Raw genomic sequence first — 22,906 nt, forward strand, 5'->3', positions numbered from 1 at the left:
GTTTTATTTAACACTTAAATATTAATATAAACAATGCAACATCAAAAATATTTTCAGCTTTAATTTAGAAAAATTTCACGTATAAATGAATTTTTTACTAATATTACATGAAAGTTACACTGCCTCAATGAATTTTAAATTGGAATAATCGTGCTATCGTATCTCCCATTGAACGCTCTAGTGAAAGCTCCACGATATGATACTAAACGATAATTAATTTCTGGTCAACGTTTAGATTATTTCACTTCCTACGTGCAGCACTGCATACATTAAAAGCGCACTATTTTTCAAAAATGAAAATGATTGCACAGGGCGTTTGATGAAATCAATTATCTGTGTTTAGAATGACTGTTATGCTACGCGCACTTATTTTGTAAAAAACACAAGGTTGAAAAATTATTTTAAAATTATATGAATTATATAAATAATAAATATATAAACTAACAAAAATTTTTCAATTTTTTAAACATTTTTCGGAGTCAGATAAAAAATATCCGAATCCAACTTCGGCTTCTCTAAAAACTCCTACTCCAATTTTGGCAAATCTTTCGATTACAACGCCTTGGTAAAAAATAAACGTTTACACATTACTTAATAATAATACTCATTAATATGTAATACGCAAAAACCGCTGAGTTAAGTTGTAAGATTCATTATTTTTTGCAACACACCTCCAAATTTAAAAAAATCAAAGTAAAGCTATGCAGTTTTGTCATCATTGATATAAAGCAAATAATTTTTCAAAGATTTCGGAAGAAAACTGAACTCCTGAATTTGATCTGTAGTAAAACATTTTCTTATGATATTCCTGCAGAGTTGTTGAATTGATGGGAGGTGCGAAAACGGTCGCAGTATCAAACAATGTCCAGTTTTAGTTCTTAAAAATGTAAAGTTAAAACAACAAAATAAAAAAAATATGTATTAAAAAATAATCGTCACCCAATGGCAATAAGCAGACCATCAGTAGAATAACAGCAAGTGTATACGTCTTTTACATACAATTTTTCCGTAGGTTGTGAAGAATCTAAACTCCACAACTGAACTACACTGAAACAAAATATAGGACATAAATAAACAGGACGGCAAAAATAAGTTAAATATATAATAATCGAGAAAGTGAAACACACGGATGAATTGTATAATTTGTAGAGCAAAGTATTTCAATTCAACTAGTCTTGGGACATTGATAACTTAAGATTATGTCAAGTGGTACGTTTATGAGAACTTACCAATAAAAAAATAATATGCAATAGCGTGAAAATAAACCTATATTAAAAAGTAGGTAAATAAAGCCGGCAACAAAATAGTTTCATTAACGGCATGCTGTGAACTGTGGTAAAACCAAAAATGAACTCGATGGTCAACAGGCATGGAATTCTAAGTGGATATGAATGAGGCGGCCACGACATAATGGTGATGAAATGATAACAGAAAAATAGCTGGATGAAAACAAGATAAATAAATGCATATAGCAATGCACAGAGTAGCCGTAGATGACAAGGATATAAAAGATGGCTTTTCAACTGGCCAAAAAAAGAACAGTTGAAAGCATCTGCGTTCAGGACACTAGCACCTCCTCGATGATTTGAGATGATCGATGAGGTGCATCGATGATTTATAATATATAAAAAAAATAATACATCATCTCAAATCATCGATAAATGCTACATGCTATCGGTCGTTCAACAATCGAGTATGCCTGTCTTGCCTGGGCATCATTGACGTCAGATTCAAGTTTCTCCCGCTCCCAGAATATTACATTACGTCTGGTTAGTGGTTGCCATGCTGTCGCATCAGAAAGGCACCTGCAGTCAGAGTACCAGATGTTAACGGTAAGGCAGCATTCAGAGCTATTAGCCTCACAATTCCTCCTCCTATGCCACAACCAAAGCCACCTGTGCCATAATATCATCATACAACCTCGTCCTTATCGTGACATAAAGACCATCCTCCTCTCAAAATGGTCATCAATAATAGATGCGGTTCTACCAACAAGAATAGACGATAATACTCTGAAGACAGTTTTAAAAAGCCTACATACAAACACTATTAAAGCCGCCGCTGAGTCGTACCAGTCGCCGCTATTTCTTGATGAATAACCTATAATAAATTATCAGGCGGACCCTCGCCCAACTCCGATCTGGCCCCAGTATTCTTTTAAACAGCTGCAAAAACAGAATCGACAGTGGGCACATCAACACCTGTCCTTTCTGCAACAATGATACAGGTGATCAATCAATCTTCGTTTTGGGTACAGAGACCCGGTTCCCCGAGGTAGGACGTTGTTTTCTTTGCCATCAACTTTTTGCGCCAAATTAGACGATTAGTTGTATCCATTTCATTTAAATTTAGAGCTTTTATGTCTTGCTCGATTGTTTGCGACGGCCTTTTGAACGTGTGCCAGGTACTTAAACATCTGCAAGAGAAGTTATGGCACTGTTTCCACTTCGTTTGACATGACCAAACCACCTCAGACGGTGTTGCTGGCATTCGTCCATTATATCATCTAAACCAGCACGACGCTAGATTTCGGTAGACTTGATGTGGTCCTTCAGACTAACTCGTTGCATCCATCAGAGCATTTTCATGTCGGTTCGTTGAAGTTGTTGTTCCAGTTTGGTTGTCATTGGCCATGTTTCTGCACCATATAACAACACCGGACGTATCACAGATTTATAAAGTCTTGATCGTAGTGGTAGTGGGATGTCACGCCGCATCAATATAGAGGCAAGGAGATGCCACTTATTCCAGGCTGCACGCATGCGTGCTTGAACGGCAGCCTCAGCTGTTCCAGTACAATCCAGAACATCCCCTAGATATCGAAACGATAAAACTTTCTCTACCTTAATGGCTTCAAAAACATTGCTATTTCGAATTTGTTGTTGTGGATTGATGCAAGCAGGACAAACAAAATTCGACACTTTAGATAAAGTACCAATTATTTTTGAACAACGTTTGTGACACCACTGGTTACACTACTGACACTTGATTGAATTGTTACCTACATCAGCTTTACAAACTGAACAGGGCCATCGTCCAGTAGCTGTGGATTGGATGGGTTCACCAGTGTTCATTGCTTTGGTTTTGCTGATGTTGACCTTGAATCCATGATCGGCCAGTCTGGTGTTCCGATCTTCAAACATCTGTGCTGCATTCTGCTCAGACGTGGCTGTTAAAACGATATCATCAGCATATATTAGATTCCAAATGGCACCAGTGCGTATCAGTTTGTGATTTCTTCCATCACAGTTACAGTTATAAATAACTGTAACTGTGATAACTGTAACTGTAACTCTAGCTTGACGACAACCACCAGTTATAAGCGGTGGGCCTAGCCTTTTGCTCAAAAGCACGCAAGGCAGCGTGCTTTTGAGCAAAAGGCTTTTGACTGGTTTCACAGTTGGATTGGAAATACTGACATCTTGATGAGGCAATGTAGTGTGAGCGACTTTTATACAGGTGATGTTCAACATATGTTTGGCTGTCCCCAAAACTCCGCGGATCTTTAACCCTGTTGCAGTGGCGGATTGGCTCCGACCTCGATTGGTATTCTGAGGGTCCTCCGGAAGGGGCAACAACAACAACCTCATCGATTTCAAAATCACCAGCGTGACCTTCGTCTCGCTCGTTAAAACAAAGCAGTGTGAGCGACTTTAATGTGGTCAGATCATTGCCTCATCAAGATGTCAGTATTTCCAATCCAACTGTAAAACCAGAAAGGTCGTTGGAGAAGCTGCGGTGAACGACGTGCTTGGCCGTCGGTGTGGTATCTATAGAGACAGGTTTGATGATCAAGACACAGAGGCTTGCAAAGAGTTGGATGACATGCTCAACACTCATCTTGTTTCGATTAACGATAAGAGTAATAACAAAAAGAAAAAGCGGTATACATTGTTGCGCAAAGGCGGCTTTGACAGATAAGAACTGCCCAAATGCAACAGAGAGACATGAGAACATTATAACAAAATTTAAAAATTGTGTTCGGTCCACGCAATTAGAGCAGTGTTCTCAGCATGAGAGTGGCAAATACTCATCTGGTTCGTTGGGCTGAACTCTTCAATGGTGTGTAAAATCATGAACCCTCATTGGATCATACAGTTCTTGATGAAATGCCTGAGTGGAATACTGGGGTCACTGGTCAATTATGATGATCCTCTAGTTTGTCTGAATTGGAAAAGGCTATCTTATAAGTGGATTCTGGTATAGCTTTCTGCTTGGCTGTGGAATTTTTCTAATTTGGCGGTTTTGGAGCTTAGAATCAAGATGGAGGCACTGTTCAATAATAATAATAATAATGCGAACTCTTTTATTTCAAAGCAAAGACACTAAATAGTAATGAAAATAAAATAATGAAATGTCACAATGATGTAATGAAATGTCAATGATTGCCACACAATGCTCATCTTTAGAAAAAGTATATAGCGGTGAAGTATATTCAAATATATATCACAAATTGTTTCTGTCACAATATATGCCATACGATAGCTTTATAACAGTCTCTATCAATTCGTCGTTGAAAGAATCTGGCCACAAAATTTTAAAAAGTGAAAGATTAAAATTATTATAAAAACCTATTGGTGACATTTCAAAAGTATTTATAATTATTGTGCAGTGTTTATAGTTGTCATTTAGATAACTGTGCGAATTGTCTGAATATTTTTAGATCTTGTATTGCCCGGATGATTCAAGATTTGTTTCATGACAAACCGTTAACTCTAACATCTCTACTGTGTTGCCTAGTAATATGGCGATGTCAGGTCTTAGAGTGTTGAACAGATCTGATATAGGGTGAACACCGTCAATTTTCAAATCTGCAAACAACCGACAATAGGCAGGCGCACACAGTTTTAATCGGCTGGTGATCGCGGCTAAAATTTTATGTCTTTCAGTGTATCTTTTAAGTGCGGATGTGGAACCGCAGTTAGAAATCACATGTTTATTTGTTTGTTTACAACCGCAGAGAGGGCACAAAGGACTTGGAGTTTTGCCCCATTTAAACAAATTGGCGTTTGTTGGCAGTTGCTGTACCAAATATTTCCTGGCAAATTTGAAGAAGACTCCAGCAATATTCTCTAGAGTTTTTGACCAACGAGAATTATTATTAGTTTTGATGACGGTTTTTATTTTAGAGATAATTGTGCCAGACTCACAAGCGAAAGAACGTGATTGAAACATGATTCAACTCTTTCATCTTCCAGCTGTTTGAGCGATGATTTTAGGGCATTTGATTTTGAAAGGATATTGTCAACTTTGATGCAATTGATTGTTGATTCTTTGCACAAACATTGAATTTCTTTGTTATGGTTGGTTTTAAAATAGTTTCGCAGCTTCAATCTCGTTTTCTCTGCGGTATCTTTTAGGGACATAATATTATGGCCTACCATCTTTGCTGGCAGCGAATTTAGTTCTGTTACACATCCACTAATTGCGATAATAATAATAATAATAATAATAATAATAATAATAATAATGGGAACAATCTTTTATTCAGCAATAAAAACAATGAAAATGACAGCACAAATAAAATAAAATAATGAAATAAAATAAAATGTCAAATGCAATATATATAGTATTAATCGGAGAAGCTCATCATTCGAATCGAGAGAGTACGACCAGAGTTAGTTTTAAAATTGATTCATTTCACATTTCTGTCGCAATAGATAGCGTACGACGATGATATGGCAGAGTTTATAAGGTTATTGCAAAAATAATCAGTTCAAATAGTATTTACTAGCGAAAGATTAAATGTTTTAAAAAGACCTAAAGTAGATATTTCAAATGTATTTATTATTATTTTTTAATGTTTTAAGTCGTCGTTTAAGTTATTTTTATAGCTATTAGAGTATTTAGATTGTTTGTAGTCTTTAGAGTTGAAGAAGTTAGTCTCATGGCAGACTGACTCCAGGATTTCCAATGTTTCACCGCGTAGCAATGCGATATCTGGTCGCAATGTCTTGAATAAGCGTAATGGTGGTTAAAAATCGCCTGTCTCAAGATCAGCAAAAATTGAGACGTCTGGGCGTGCGCATGATTTTAACTTGTCGATGATTATTGCTAAAATTTTGTTGTGTCTTGTTGTGTATCTACCCAATGCCGATGCTGAGCTGCAGTTGGATAATACATGTTTATTGGTTTGCGTATTTTTGCATAACGAGCACTGGGCAGTGGAGGATTTTCCCCATCTGGACAGGTTGGCATTTGTCGGCAGCATTTGAATTAAACCTTTCCGGACAAATCTGAACAGAACCTCTGGAAGGCTCATAATGTAACGTTACCGGTGAGCAATTTGAGCCGCAGGAATCTCATTGCTGATTGCTTTGACTATTGTACCTTGACAACGGAGTGAGGTCAGTCGTGCAAAATCTGCACTCTGTTGTCGCATTGAGCGTCGGTTTTATATCGCTTGAATCAGGGAGCTGGTTGTCAATCGCAATATAGTTGTTGAACAATTCGGACCACAAACACTTCAGTTCATCATTGCCATGTGCTTTTAAATAATTGCATAATTTGATCCGCAAAGATTCGGCATATTGTTTGAGAGACCTAATGTTCAAGCCTCCCATTTTGTAGGGGAGGGACAGGCATTTCGCCACACAAATGCTGATTGGCAGCGATAGCTATGATTTCACCGACTCAACAATGAGAGAGTCGAGGCAGTTGCTTATCCAAGTCAAAGAAATGTTGTATGTCCGCAACTCGAATGCCAATCGCGACGGTACATATCTACATAGAATTTGTATTTTCCAGTTTGCTGTAGTGTCGAGATTGTTTATCACTGACAAAAAATTTTGCAACTTTTCAACAAGCTGTTCTTTAGCCTTGCTGTTGTTGCCTTCAAAATCGTAGACCCTGCCCAGAAAAACAAAGTGTCCACCTATGTCGACTTGAGGAATTGGCTTTTCATCGATGGTCAGCATGGGAAGAAATTGCTCGTAAGAACCGTTTTTTTTCCTCATGCCGAATGTTAAGCATTTTTCAATTCTTAGTTTCATGTCGGTTGCATTGCACCAAGCCCGGTTTACATCGATAAGCTTCTGTGCACTTTCAATGTTGTTGGAAATGATTGCCGTGACGTCCGCAAACTGTAACCATGCTTTTGTTCTGAGACTTGCTGTCGGGCCCCATATGTAACCACACTGTTTAAATTCGGTTTCTTCGATTTTTTTCATTAAGGGGTTGAAGCATAGGTTAAAGAGCAATAGAGAGACGAGATCGCCTTGAAGCATGCCTAGTTTGACCGAGATAGATGGAGTCAACTGATCGCAACTGGAAACTGTAACTGTGTAGTTGGCGTATACAAATTCAATTAAGTTTATGATTTGCAAGTGGGATGTGATGGTAATGCATTATTGATAAAATTAGGCCGTCACTGATTTCACCAAAGGCATTTCGCAAATCCAGGAGTGTGACAAGCATTATTCTCTGGTGCCTTTTTGCATTGTTAATCATGTGAGATAAGAGCTGTTCGGTCAGGCCATCTACTTTTGGGTAGAATCCTTTTTGTATATTTTTGTTGAACATGTGGTTTGATTCGAGAAAATTGTATAATCTATTGTTGATGAGTGAAGAAAATAATTTGTATAGCGTTGGTTTTAGCGTTATTGGTCTGAAGTTGGCCGGGTCACGATCATCTCCTTTTTTATAAATTAATATTGTAAATCCTTTTTTCCAGCATAAAGGGATTGTGTAGGATACCTAGCATTGCGTTAGTAGTTGAAGTAGAATGATGCGTAGGATTGGACATTTTTTGAAAGAAATAACTGAGATCTGGTAAAGCGGGCAGGGTGACGATTTTGTTTTATATTTGCGGACTATTGATGAGATCTCTTGGTACGAAGGAGGACTAGTATTAAAGGGTGTAGCTGGCGATTGAAGTTTTGAAATCCATTTAGGAAGATGATACTTTTTGTGATGATTGGCGTCGTTTAAAATATTTGTGAAGTATTTATAGCATTCGTCCATATCGAATAGTGGTCTTAGATTTTTAGTTGTGTCAAATATTTTTTTGCAAGACCACCAGAATCGCTGTCTAAGCTGAGTTGTGATGTCTGATTTTTTCTCAGCACGTTTGGACATCTTCAACGACTGCAGCTTTGAACGAATGGCTTTACTTGTGTTGGTGATTTGATTGTCAAAGTGGTGGTTATTGTTGCCAAGTACTTTTAGATTATTATTATTACGTTAAACAAAGGCGAAGACAAAACGTCCCTTGTGCCTTCTCAAAACTAAGACAATTTTAAAACAATAAATTAAATAAACCTATGAGTCTATACTGAATATATTTAAAATAATTAATGTTCTTATAAGTCAAATAATATATTAAACCTTGTAAAATAAAAAGAAAGATAATAATAATAAAAAACAAATATAAATAAATTAATTAATCACATATCCTAATCAATAAATTGACGATAATATCGATACATACTGATAAAAAAAAATTGAATATATCCCAATCTCACAAATAGCCAATGTTACATCAAGTATCATTTGCCCTCCAATCATACATAAATCTGGCATTCATAAGATAAGTATCCAACTTTTGTTGGATACTTATCTTATGAAACAAACCGAATGTTTTGTAGATGTTTCCATTTATTTTTTAGCTCTTTGATGCTTTTGTTTGTGATGTTGTTCTGGTCAGTATGAGTTTTTATGGTGTCATAATTTTGAGCAAAATAGTCGTATATAATTTTTTGAAATGTGATTGTGAATTCGTCGATGTTGTTGAGACTTGGTAGAAGCCTGCGTTGTAGCTGGAAGAAGGCGTTGGCTTCGAACCATTGGGCTGGCGTTTTCGGTAATTTGACGCCAGGGATAGCTGATTCCGTTGCTACAACCGCTTGCGCTGACGACGATGACGAAGATGGGTCGTGGTTTAGAGTTGAAGTTAATTTTTCTGGCGATGTTAGTGTGCTATCCATGTTGTTATTCGTTGAATTTTGTGGTAGTCGAAGCGATTTGTGCATTTTGCACGAACGTTGGTGCATAATTAGACCCTTACGGCCCTTGCACATTTTACTACAACAACATGATATTAAATTATTATTATTCAAATTAATAGAATGATTGTCAACAGAATTTGCGTTATAAATGTTTGACGAAATATTAACGTTAGAATTTACACTTGTGCGAACAACATTAGTATTGAAATATCCAGCATTCTTAGTACAGCGCCAGGAGTGTCTGCCTACGTTTATGAATATTCTATCACAGTGCGGACATTTATTAGAGTTTATGCTATAAATTCCGTTAATTAAAAAAATTAAAATTAAATAAAAAGCATAATAAAATCTAAATTTTAAACCTCTCTCCATCATCTGCAAAATTATTCCTTTTCAAACAACCAATTTTAAAACTAATTGAACAATTTAAAACTAGTATTATGTATAAAAAATAATAATAATAACAACAACAACAACAATAACAATAATAATAATAATAATAAAAAGAATTGTCAATAAAATAAAATAAGATAAATTAAAATAAAATAAAAGAGTAAAAATTAATAAAAACTGGTAGTAGCACTAATAGAAGATGGTAGTTTAAAATAGGATTCATACGGTATTTCTAACACTTGAGATGATGATAAAACAGAATTTACTAAAATGTCTCTAAAATTTTCAAACATACTAAATTAACTAGTAATAAATTAATAGTATTATGAAATCCTAATATAGTAATTTCGAAAGTTTTCATTAAAAGTTTAAAGTTATAGTATTTGTTTTTTAAATTTAATTGCAAATTTTGATTATATTTGTTAATTTTAAATTCCTTCGATTTGTCAAACTCGTTTCATGACACACTGTTAGTTCTAGAACTTCGATGATGTCATTGCGAACCAGGACAATATCAGGACGAAACGACTTGAAAAGTGTTGAAACCGGGCGGCAATCTTCGTAATCCAGGTCAGCAAATATCGAAACTTCAGAATTCGTGCAATTTTGATGTTTTCTAAAATTATTGTTAAAATTATGTCGTGTCGAATTTTGTATCTTTTTAAAGTTGTTGATGAGCCGCAGTTAGACATAACGTGTTTGTTGGTTTGCTTAGTGTTGCACAATGAACATGAACACTGAGTGTTAGAAGATTGGCCTCATCTGACCAGACTGGAGTTTGTTGGCAGCCGCTGAATTATAGCTTTTCTAACAAATTTAAAAATTACCTGTGGAAGTGTGGCTGTCGTTTTCCACCAATGAATAATTTGAGAAGCGCTGATATGCTCTTTAACTGCCTTCATCACTACAAAGATGTAAGGTGGGCGAATTCAATTTCTTGTGGCTCAAATTTAAAATTTTTGAGAGTAGGATTGATGTCTTCAGAGTCTGAAAACAAATTGTCTATTTTGATGTAGTTTTTTATCGATTCGCACCACAGATTTTTTATTTTCTCATTTTTGTTGGACTTAAAGCCGTTGCGAAGTTGTACTCTCAGTGATTCGGCAAAGTTTTTCAGCAATCTGATGTCTAAACCACCCAGTTTATAAAGTAATGAAAGCATTTCTGCCAAACAACTGCCAAGTTCTAACAGCATTGTTAATCAAAGGGTCCAAGTTGTTTGCAATCCAAGTTAATGAAATTTCGTAAATACGCAGCTCAAATACCAGTTGAGATGGGATGTAACATCTTAAGATTTGCAGCTTTCGCTAAGTTGTCGTGTCAAGTTTAGAAATAATCAACAGCATTTTTATCAGTTTACCGAGCAGCAAACCTTTAGCGTTAGTGTTGTTGCAATCAAAATCGTAGTATTTACCTAGATATTGAAAGTGATCGCCCGTGCGGATCTGAGGAATGGCTGTTCCATTAATTGTTAATATCGGCAGGAATTGTTCGTAAATACCATTTTTTTCTCATGCCGAACGCGCAACATTTGTCGATCCTCATTTTTATTTCGGTGGCGTCACACAAAGCCTGGTTGAGGTCAATTAGCTTTTATGCACCTTCAGTGCTACTGGCGATTATTGTTGAATCATCAGCAAATTGGAATCGGGCTCTTGCTTTCAGGTTTGCTGCAGGACTCCACCTATAGCCGCATTGCTGGTATTCTTCGTTTTATAGCAATTTCATCAGTAGATTGAAACAAAGGTTGACAGCAATGGTGAAGAAGGATCGCCTAGCAGCACACCGCATTTAACCGGGATCGGAGGGGTTAGTTATGGACACTGATATTGAATAATCCGCACAGATCAATTTTATTAAGTTAATTATTGATGGAGGAATGTGATGATAACGTAGTGATGATGAAATCAGGCTGTGACTTACTTCGCCAAATGCGTTGTGAAGATCGAGGAGTGAGATGACGACTGTTCTTTGGTGTTTCTTCCCATCTTTGAGCATATGCGTTAATAATTGAGTATGCTCGAACAAATCATTTATTTTTAAATAAAAACCTTTTTGAATATGTTGGATTTTAAAAATGTGTACATTCTGTTGTTTATGAGTGAGGAGAATATTTTATATTGAATGGGTTTTAAAGTAATTGGTCTAAAGCTGGCAGGGTCGTTGGCATCCCTTCCTTGTGAATTAAAATTGTGAAGCATCTTTTCCAACATAATGGAATTGTTGAAGACGACCAGTATTTGGTTATTATTTGATGAAGGATTGTGCGGAGAAATGAACATTTTTTGAATGGTATTATTGAAATATGATCGAGAAGGCAAGGAGAAGATTTCGATTTGCACCTACGTATTATTGATGCGATTTCGTAGTATGTAGGTGGATTGGTATTAAGCGAAATTGAATGTTCCCAGAGTTTTAGTGACCATTTTGACAAACTATGATGATTGTGTTGTGGGTTGTTGAAAATCGAACTAAAATATAGTTTGCATTCGTGAGAATTAAAAAGAGGAGACAAACCTTTTGACGAGTTGAACAGGGTTTTGCATGTCTTCCAGAATTTTTGTTTTGAGTTGAAATATTGATGTTTTTTTCTAGGGTTGAAGTACTTTTTTCAATTTTAATTTTATTACATTACTAGTTTTACAAATTTCTTCATCGAAGTTGTGGTTGTTGTATGTTGGAGTTGTTTCAGCTTGTTTTTAATGTTCTAATGGATTTGTTTGAGTTGATTTCATTAATGGAAGTTGGAGATTTAATAATTCCTGTTTTCTGCAAAATAGTTGTAAATTATATTTTGAAATTCGGTGGTTGTTTTGTCAAGGTTGTTGAAATTTGCAAGTTAATTTTTTAGAGTTGAAATTAAGAGTTGGCTTCAGCCAAGCCTGCTTCGGTTCTTGGCAGCTTGATACCTGGAAGTGGTTTTTCTGTTGTTCTGTTGGTTTTTAAAGCTGGTGTTGAATTTGAAGAAGATATTGGGTTGTCGGTTGATGAAGCAAACGCTGGTTGCAGAGGCGATCTGGGAAAATTGGAGTCGTCGTTTGTATCGTCTGACTTGTTCTAGCGTTTTAAAACTTTTGCATGAACATTGATGCATTTTAATACCTTTTCTCCCCTAGCAGATTTTCGTGCAAAAATATGACAATCTTTATTATTACCATTAGAATTATTGTTTATAGAGGCAAAATTTAAATTATCAGAACATAATATTGAATTCAAGTTAGGAGATCAAATTGTTTTATTCAGGTTAAAATTTAGCAAACGTTTAGTACAGCGCCAGGAGTTTCTCCCTAGACTTACAAATAACTGTAACAAGTTTGGAAAACAAATGAGTATATATAAAATTTTGAAGTACAAAAATTTTGACTCAGGACATATTTGCAAAAAGCCGGATAATAGATTTATAGAAAAGAGATACTGGAAGAAAAAAGTTGCAATACTTGTCATTTCAGAATAGACTAGGGTGAGAGTATTGAATTCAAAAAATTGGCCGAAGATAAAAAAGAATTTAGAAAATTCGAAAATAAATTGGTTATCATCAACCTCAACGGTCGCGCAATTAAAAAAGATCATTGATTGATTTCAGTGCACTAATTGTGCTTGTTTTGGTAATCGAATACACATTTAATGCTTGGCAAAGCTTAATGGAGCATGATACGGCGCAGTTTTGATAATTTAATATAGGTATTCACAGTTTCCGTCTATTTAATAAAGTGTCCCAGATCGGTCCTTTTTTACAATTTTCTGAGACCGATATATTTTATTTTGTTTGCCAAAATCATTAGTTTAATTCACCAATTGAAAATTTTAATTTGAATACTGGGAAAAATTAAAAATAATGAATATTCAAACCCTGTTTCACACACTGTCACTAGTTGATTATTATACTTGCAGAAAGAAACGTCATGAACATAAAAGTCATTTGATCCTCCAGCAAAAATAAATTCGGGTTTAGGAAGAAGGTGGCTGTTAAAAGGTTTGTAATTTAATTTAATGTAATTATGTAATTACTTAACTCATATTTGTGCACGTTTTAAAACCATTAATTAATTTAGTTTAAAAAAACCTTGCTAAATATCTTCACAAAAATGATATAGATTCTCATAACACATTTAGGAGCCTTATAAATGTTGAGTAAATAAGTTTTTTGGCGACGTTAGATGCAAGAGACAAAAATGATAAAAAAAAACTAATAAACTCAAATTTTTCCCTTAGCGGTGGAGCGTGATTTATGCATTTGGAAGTATTAATACTTCCATAGCGTTTATCAAAACATTTTGAAATCATTTTCGATTTGTTTTCTTCATTAACACATACGTTATCGGAAACAGTCGAGATAACCGTAAAAAGACTTTAAAATCAAGTAGAGTGTATAATATGAAGCGGTAGTGAATTTCGTGATAAAATGCTTTTACAAGTAGGCACAAGTTTTAAAAAAATTACATGATGCAGCAGCTCAAATTTTGACGAAAAACATTTATGATATCAACTTTCTTGCTCATCATCATTTCTGAAATATTTTTGAGATAATTAGACAAAAATCTAATAAACCCGTGATCAAAAATAATCGCAAACGGAAAAATTATTTAATAACAAATTGAGCAAAAATTAAAGGCGTTGAAATTTCTTTTGCTGGAGAGCCCCGCAAATTAGATAAAGCTGCCAAAAATTGCACAGAAAAATGCGAAATCCTGAAAAATTGAACCAAAAACGGAGTGAAAAAGCTATTAATGTAGGAGAGGTAAAAAATCAAATCCATATTAAAGAAAATCAATGTTTATGTCATGGATAATTTTTTTTACAAAAACCTTGGAAAATGGCAAAATAATTTTTATATATTCTTATTTGTTATATTTATATGTATTATCATATATATGTTATACACACACACGCACACATATATATATATATATATTTATATATATAGATTTACATTTTATATATATATATATACATAGTTTGGGACAAGGCCTTCGTTGATGCATATTTCATTAAATTTGTATGCCCACTTTGCGTTTAAAAGTTTTTTGATAAGAACTTCAACACCACGTAGTCTTTTGAATTCGTATTTATTCAAAACATCCATGAAATTTGTCAGCTGACAGCGCTGTTTCGGCTATTTAGCCATGATCGGAGCTGAATATTATTGTGAATTGCATCAATTGTTGATTTCCCCACTAGAAAACTAAATTGATAATTTTCGACTGTGATGCACGACGTTAATCTTCTCTCAATGATTTTCTCGACAAATGTCAGGGAGTGTTCAAACAGACGTATACCCCGATGTGATGAACAGTTCAATAAATCACCTTTGCCTTTGTATAGCGGGACTGTCATGCTATAGTTCCATTCAGTCGGCATTGAGCAATTTTTCCAGATTTCACGGCAAAGTTGTAGTAACGTTTGGATACCTGCAGTACCAGATGGAATGAGTTGTCGACGTAGACTCCACCTGATTGCTTCACGGGGAACTCGATCAAATGCTTTTTCAAAGTCTACAAAAATGTGTGATAGTTGTTGATGCTTTGCGAGGTACTTCTCCTGCAATTGCCGAAGGATGTGAATTGCATCAATTGTTGATTTCCCCGCTAGGAAACCAAATTGATAATTTTCGATTGTGATGCACGACGTTAATCTTCTCTCAATGATTTTCTCGACAATTTTCAGGGAGTGTTCTAAAAGACGTATACCCCGATATTATGAACAGTTCAATGAATCACTTTTGCCTTTGTATAGCGGGACTGTCATGCTATAGTTTCATTCAGTCGGCATCGAGCAATTTCTCCAGATTTCACGGCAAAGTTGTAGTAACGTGATGTGTGAATAATATTAAAATATTAAAATCATTAAAATGAGATAAGTTTGGAAAAAATAAAATAATATTAAGATGAAATTAAATTATATATTGAATGTTGATAATAATAAATGTAATAATATAATGTACTTTTAAAATAGGGTTAAACATAAAATTGAACATAAAATTAAATAATGATGATGATAAATATAATGATACTGATGAATATAAATTGAGTACCGTAAAATCATTCATCAACCGCGCCTTCACGCACTCCTCATCCCCAAACGACGTTTCATCAGAAATCAAACGTGTCACAAACCTTCTTATAAATAATAATCACAGCACAGATCTAATTAAAAATGTCATCGATAAAAAGTCAAAACATTTGCGCCAAAACAACAACAGAAATATTGCTACCAATATCAACAACAACCATAACGCAATAACAATAATAACGATAATAACGGTGATAAAATTAACAACAATAACATCAACGGTAATGACATTAACAACAACAACAATTGTAATAACACTAACAACAATAACAAAAACGGTAATTCCATCATCAGCAACAACAAAATTAAAATAAACACCATTATACTATACTATCGAAATTTTATGTCTTCGTCCTACAAAACTGATGAAAAGATCATGAAGATAATCCATAATAATCTTAAACCAACAAACCCGAACGATAAAATAAAATTAAGGATCTTTTACAAAAATTACAAAACTTCTAACATTTTAATTTTGAATAACTGCTCACCACACACAACTTCTTTTTTGAAACGTAGTCATCTCATACATAAATTTTCTTGTCCTCTTGACTGTGCGCGTCTTCAAACCTCATATATAAGGATGACTACTACAATACTACCGCGTAGATTCACTATGTACAAGAGACGATGCCATTAAAAATCATCCCAAAAACTAGGAGCCGAGGTAGGACGTTGTTTTCTTTGCCATTAACTTTTTGCGCCAAATTAGACGATCAGTTGTATCCATTTCATTTAAATTTAGAGCTTTCATGTCTTGCTCGATTGTTTGCGACCAGGACTTCTTTGGACGGCCTTTGGGACGTGTGCCAGGTACTTCAACATCTGCAAGAGAAGTTATGGCACTGTTTCCACTTCGTTTGACATGACCAAACCACCTCAGACGGTGTTGCTGGCATTCGTCCATTATATCATCTAAACCAGCACGACGCTAGATTTCGGTAGACTTGATGTGGTCCTTCAGACTAACTCGTTGCATCCATCAGAGCATTTTCATGTCGGTTCTTTGAAGTTGTTGTTCCAGTTTGGTTGTCATTGGCCATGTTTCCGCACCATATAACAACACCGGACGTATCACAGATTTATAAAGTCTTGATCGTAGTGGTAGTGGGATGTCACGCCGCATCAATATAGAGGCAAGGAGATGCCACTTATTCCAGGCTGCACGCATGCGTGCTTGAACGGCAGCCTCAGCTGTTCCAGTACAATCCAGAACATCCCCTAGATATCGAAACGATAAAACTTTCTCTACCTTAATGGCTTCAAAAACATTGCTATTTCGAATTTGTTGCTGTGGATTGATGCAAGCAGGACAAACAAAATTCGACACTTTAGATAAAGTACCAATTATTTTTGAACAACGTTTGTGACACCACTGGTTACACTACTGACACTTGATTGAATTGTTACCTACATCAGCTTTACAAACTGAACAGGGCCATCGTCCAGTAGCTGTGGATTGGATGGGTTCACCAGTGTTCATTGCTTTGGTTTTGCTGATGTTGACTTTGAATCCATGATCGGCCAGTCTGGTGTTCCGATCTTTAAACATATGTGCATTCTGCTCAGACGTGGCTGTTAAAACGATATCATCAGCATATATTAGATTCCAAATGTCACCAGTTCGTATCGGTTTGTGATTTCTTCCATCACAGTTACAGTTATAAATAACTGTAACTGTGATAACTGTAACTGTAACTCTAGCTTACGAAGATCGTCTTAAAAAATTAAGACTAACAACTTCGGTGGAAATAAAAAAAGAATATTTGATTTAGTTGTTTAAAATCATGCATAATTTGGACAAAATTGGTTTTTGCAGATGATACTAAAATCATGATAATGATGCGGTCAAATTTCAATCTGATTTGAATGAGAAATTTAAGTGGACGCAAGACTGGCTTCTACGGATCAATATAGAAAAATGTACTGTTATGCACTACGGATCAGGTAATAAAAAATGTCCACTGTACATAAATGGAACACTCTATGCAGAATCTGAATCCGAGAGAGAACTTGGAGTGATTTTTTCAGATAATTTAAAATGGAAAAATCAAGTCATCACAGCATCAATCAAAGCAAACCAAATGCATGGTCGAATAAAAAAATCTTTTAGAAAATTTGATTATAAGTTGCTTCGTAATTTATACCTAAATTTTATTCGTCCACTGTTGGAGTTTGCAGTATCAGTTTGGTCCCCAGATTTAAAGAGTGATAGCGAGGTGATCAACAGTCCAGCACAGAGCAACGAAGTTGGTTCCATCTTGGATCTCATTATCAAATGAACTTGTTGAGACACAATTAATGAAAAAATTTAAAGCAGGCATTGGTTGTTGGATGAACAACAATCAATCAACGAATCAGCTGTGCTAGCATGCCTGACAGCATGCTTTCTGGATAATCTCCAGAACAGCATTACTGCTACTACTACTACTACTACTACTATTACTACTACTACCTACCACCACCACCACCACTAATACTAATTACGTTCAGTTTTTTCCGATTTAATTTTTTTTCAATAATTAATTTACACTTGAATCGACCTTATAATCTTGAACAATAAACTTTTTTAGAATAATTATTTTTCGTTTATTGATATTGAAATGATACACGAATTTTTTTTCTGTCATTTTGTTCTAACTTTTAACAATCGATCAATTGATTAACATTTAAATATCATTTCTTGTTGTCATTATTTTTAGTGACCATACAAACCATAACGGGCTTCTGGTGGTTTTCTTTAAATAAAATGTTCAAATGTTAAGAAATGTTCAAATAAAAATGCGAGTCAGTTCAAAAGAATCATAGATGAATAACATTTTACATAAGTTCAAAGGAGAATTTTAAGTAAACGCTCATTGGCAACTATGGCAGCCGTATTATTAAGTGCTAAATTTAACCATTGACTTAACAAATAGCGTTCGAATGATCTAAACCAAATAGTTAAAACTATTGACAAGAAAACTGAAGTGGCTGGCATGACTATAGTTTTATAGAATTATACTGAATTCATCACACTGATTTCAATTTAACTTCGCATAAAACATAGTACGAATGTCTTACAAAAAGCTGGCAATAGGAGTTTGAGTAGCAACTTCCCATACAATGACGACGGTATCACGAGACGCAGTTGCTAGCATAGAACCATCAGAAGAGAATTCACATTTCATGACAACGTTTTTGTGACCAACAAGTTTATGAAAAATTTCAAAATTCGATGTGCTCCACAAACAAACCTTGAAGCATTTATATATAATTAACATTACTATATGACATTAATGAATAAATGACATTATTATTAATATTATATGGAATCATCATCATCAATATTGAAATGTACACAGATTAAACAAAATATGTTATTATCTGAGGTCGGCGAGTCGCTCAATCGGTAGAAGTGCCATATCTTGTGCAGTTATGCAATTGCCTGGTTTGAATACTGTTTGTCTGTCTGTCCGAAACTCAAAGACGGTGCTTGTGCGTGCATACAGTACGTGCATGTACGGCGTGTGATGTGGAGAGTTTGGTCACTGCGACACGAACAACGTTTATGAGGACTTGAATGGGCGCTATATAAACTCTACATATTATCTAAACCAACGAAAACTTACCATTTAGTTTAAATTTTAAATTAATAGTTACTCGAATATATTTACCATTTTTATTTATTTATTTTTGCCTGATTTACGACATTAAACTTCAATTTTTATAAAGAACATTTTAAACAACTTGTTGTTCAATAAAAAAATTGCTTCATGCTGAGGTGCACTGGCTATGAGGCGCGCCCCAAGGTGGTGGATAGGGGAAAGTCCTGGACAGGGAGACCTTCTAGGATTGCATCGAATAATGCCGCGAACCAACCGTACCAGAATAAAGAAGACAACGATGAAAGAGGTGGAGGATCCTAGGACAACGGCTCCAACAGCGGATGATCTTCTATTCTAAATCCACTGCCTTTTGAAACAAGGACCTTTGACCCAAAGGCTAGGTGCACTGCTTACAACAGTGCTCTCTTGGGCGCAAGCTAAACTGCAACCGCGCTGCCTTGTGTGCCTCCAGCTAAAAGGCTAGATCTACTGCTTATAACTGGTGGTTGTCGTTAGGAATTGGGCAATTTCAGTTATAAAAAATTGTTGACCCAAACATCTTCCATGTCATCACAAAAAAAGAAAAGATCTCGTATTCCCTGAAAGACTTTAAATGGTCAAGAAGTGACAATATCCAGGAAGTACGCAACAGTGGAGGGATGTTGCAGAAAATTGAGCGTCCATGCTGGAAAGGCGAAGGGTTGACATCTGTTCTCTGCAGGAAACAAAATGGAAATCAAATGGTGTCTTTTTCATTGGGAGTTACAAGTTGTTCTGGAATGGTCAAAAGACAGTGGGAATCTTCATACGGGAATCACTGGCACAAAATATACCGAAGGTGGTTCGAATCAGCTCACGCCTAATGCTAACTTGGAATGGGAAAAAAAGTTCTGACTGACCGGTGAATCTGAAGACGCCAAAAATAACTCTTGGAACACACTCTCAGAAACCGTCGGGAAAACACCATCATCAGAGATACCATTGACATGTGGCGACCTCAACGGCCATGTTGGAGAGAAAGCAAATGGATTCCACGGCGTTCATGGAAGCTTTGGCTACGAGTCTCAAAACGAAGACGGTGTACGGATTCTAGATGTTGCTGAAAGCCATGAACTCTCCCTGATGAACACTTATTTCAAGAAGATGGCAGCACATTTGATTCCATATAAAAGCGGGATGTCATGCACACAAATAGACTTTATTGTCGCCAGACAACAACACAGACAACTATTCAGGAATACAAAAGTCATTACAGGCGAAGCCTGCATATTTCAACATCAATTGCTGGTGGCCGATTTGATCATGGAACGATCACGCCCTGCGACTAATCGAATACCTACTAGAATAAAGACATGGAAACTGAAAAACCTCATGTTCAGGGAGAAATTCGAGAAGTTGGTATCGGCACAGCTGGATCGTCTGGAAAAGGTAGACATAACCTGGAAATCTTTTCAGGACACCCTAGTGAACGCTGCAACAGCTGTATTTGGAAAATTTGGACCAAAACGCCAGCTCAACCGCAAAACTTGGTGGTGGAACGAGACGTGCAAAATGCAACCAGTAAGAAAGCAGCTTTCAAACAATAGCCGAAGACGAAGACTGAAGATCGAAAGACATACCGATCAAAGAACACAAAAGCGATAGGTCAGGTTGCGATTTCAGTCACTTTACCGAATAGCCAGAAGACTGAAAAAGAATATAGTTGGTGCCACATGCATAAAAAATTATAAAGGCACCATAATAACTTTGCAGAATGTAGTGAAAGATCACTGGAAGAATTACTTCGACCAGTTATTGAATGAGACAAACCCTATTGGGGTGGACTTTGATGCACTTCCGGTGGAAGGACCGATTCAGGGCATCACAGCTGAGGAGCTTACTGATGCCCTTAAGACAATGAAGATGGGTAAAGCGGCTGGTCCGTCTGGACTTACAAATGATATCATCAAGGCATCTGGTGGGGCAAGCTTCAGAGCCCTCTTACACATATGTCGAGAGATGTGGAGTAAATCAATAGGTGGTTACCAGTACGGCTTCATGGCAGGGAGATCCGCCATTGTTGCTATCTGTATCAATCGTTAAATACAGGAAAAATACATGGTAAAGCAAAAGCGACTGTCAAGGCCTTCAAGGACTAGGAAAAGACTTTTGACAGAATGCCTCGTGAGGCAATCAGTTGAAGTCTATGTAGACAGCTTGTTCCCGAAAATCTGGTTCGGCTGGTTATGGCAACGTACTCTAACACAAAAGCTCTGGTCAGCACAACAGCTGATAACACGAATGAATTTGATAATAACGTCGGCGTCCATTAAGGATAAATACTCAGCCCCCTGCTCTTTATCACGGTGATGGAAGAAATAACCAAACCGATACGCTTAGATAACATATGGAGTGTGATATATGCAGATGATATCGTTCTGACGGTGGCTTAGGAACAAGACGCAGCCAGAAAGTTTGAGGTCTGGAATACCCAGCTCGGCGAACACGGGCTAAAGGTAAACCTTGACTAAACAAAAACTATGATCACCGGTGGTGCCGCTGAGCCTGTGGTCTCTGGTTATACAACACAGCTATACGTTCTGTTCTGATGTATGGTGCAGAGACGTGGCCGATGACAACAAAACTCGAACAGCAGCTTCATCGAACTGGCATGAAGATGATTCGTTGGATGCAGCATGTTGACCTAAAGGACCATATCCATACAACCGAGATCTTGAACCGATCAGAACTGTGCCCGTTGAAGGATGCATGTCGTCGTCATCGCCTACGATGGTTTGACAATGTGAAGCGAAGCGAAAACGATATAAAAATTTCCGTTACTGAGCACCAGGTGCCTGGCATCCGCCCAAGAGGTCGCCAAACAATGTCCTGGACGCAGACCATACAGAAGGACTTGAGGGCACTTGGTTTCAAGGAGACAGACGCAATGGAACTGATGAATGGAATAAAAAAAGTCCGACTCATAGCGGATGGAAACTAAAACGAGGATTGATTGATTGTCCAAAATTTTAAAATTAGTACATCATCCCAAATCGCACAAAATAAAATTTATAAAACCTGATAGCCAAATTGAAAACTAGAAATACATATAGTGAAAAAAAGTAATAACATTTTTATTGTTTCCAGTTGCAGCAATTAAACTAACATCTGGTGACCATCTGCAACTATATACTTGTCCGAACGGAGATTTAATAGTTCTGCACATGTTGCCGTCATCATCAAAATCCCATATTTTTAATGTTCCATCATGAGATGCTGAGACCATCTTAAAAAACAGTTCTGGAGCAAAATGAAGATCTCTAATGACATCAATATGGTCCAATAATTCATGTTTAAGTCCCCCTTTCAATAAATTATTTTAATATAGGCTTCCAATATGCTACAATACAGATAAAAAAGACTAATACTAACGAAATAATATAAAGCACATCATTTTAATCACGAAATAAAAATTACATGCCTGTTTTGACATCCCATGTCCTGATTCTGCCATTCGACAGTCCTGTAACTAACACATCATCAATAACATGAAATCTGTACCTTTCACACTGACTGGAGTTTAAAATCATGCGTGGTGACCTATGGCCAAAGGCAATTGACCATACTAAATAGCCAGCATTTATAGTTTTTGATGATGACCACGAGAAAATTTCATCTTTTACTCTAAAAATTTTCAATCGGTAAAACTAAAAAAAATTGCATATAGTTAAAAAACTTTTTAGAAACAACGCTAATATAAAATTTAACTCATTTTACGTTAACTTTTTGAAGTTAAAAAATATAGGTATGAATCTATAATTATCTACGCTGAGCACACTCAACCTTCAACTTCTCACATCATAAAACTTTGATCCACCTATTAGATACTCTGTAAAAATTAAAATGTGTACCAAAATTTTAATCAAAAACATT

The 22,906-nt window shown here is 36.0% G+C and overlaps 1 protein-coding gene across 1 annotated transcript; it reads right to left on the reverse strand.

The window, feature by feature from the left end:
- Positions 1-699: 699 nt before the first annotated feature.
- Positions 700-22,617, reverse strand: HELRODRAFT_68581 (hypothetical protein; the record flags this gene model as incomplete). Its single annotated transcript, XM_009028931.1, has 7 exons — positions 700-877; positions 940-1,047; positions 13,188-13,301; positions 18,471-18,643; positions 22,104-22,336; positions 22,396-22,400; positions 22,451-22,617. Coding segments are annotated over 7 exons (978 nt in total), but the record flags the coding sequence as incomplete, so codon positions are not given.
- Between the last annotated feature and the right edge of the window lie 289 nt (positions 22,618-22,906).

The sequence above is a fragment of the Helobdella robusta genome (assembly GCF_000326865.2).
Source record: "Helobdella robusta unplaced genomic scaffold HELROscaffold_6, whole genome shotgun sequence".
NCBI lineage: Eukaryota > Metazoa > Annelida > Clitellata > Rhynchobdellida > Glossiphoniidae > Helobdella > Helobdella robusta.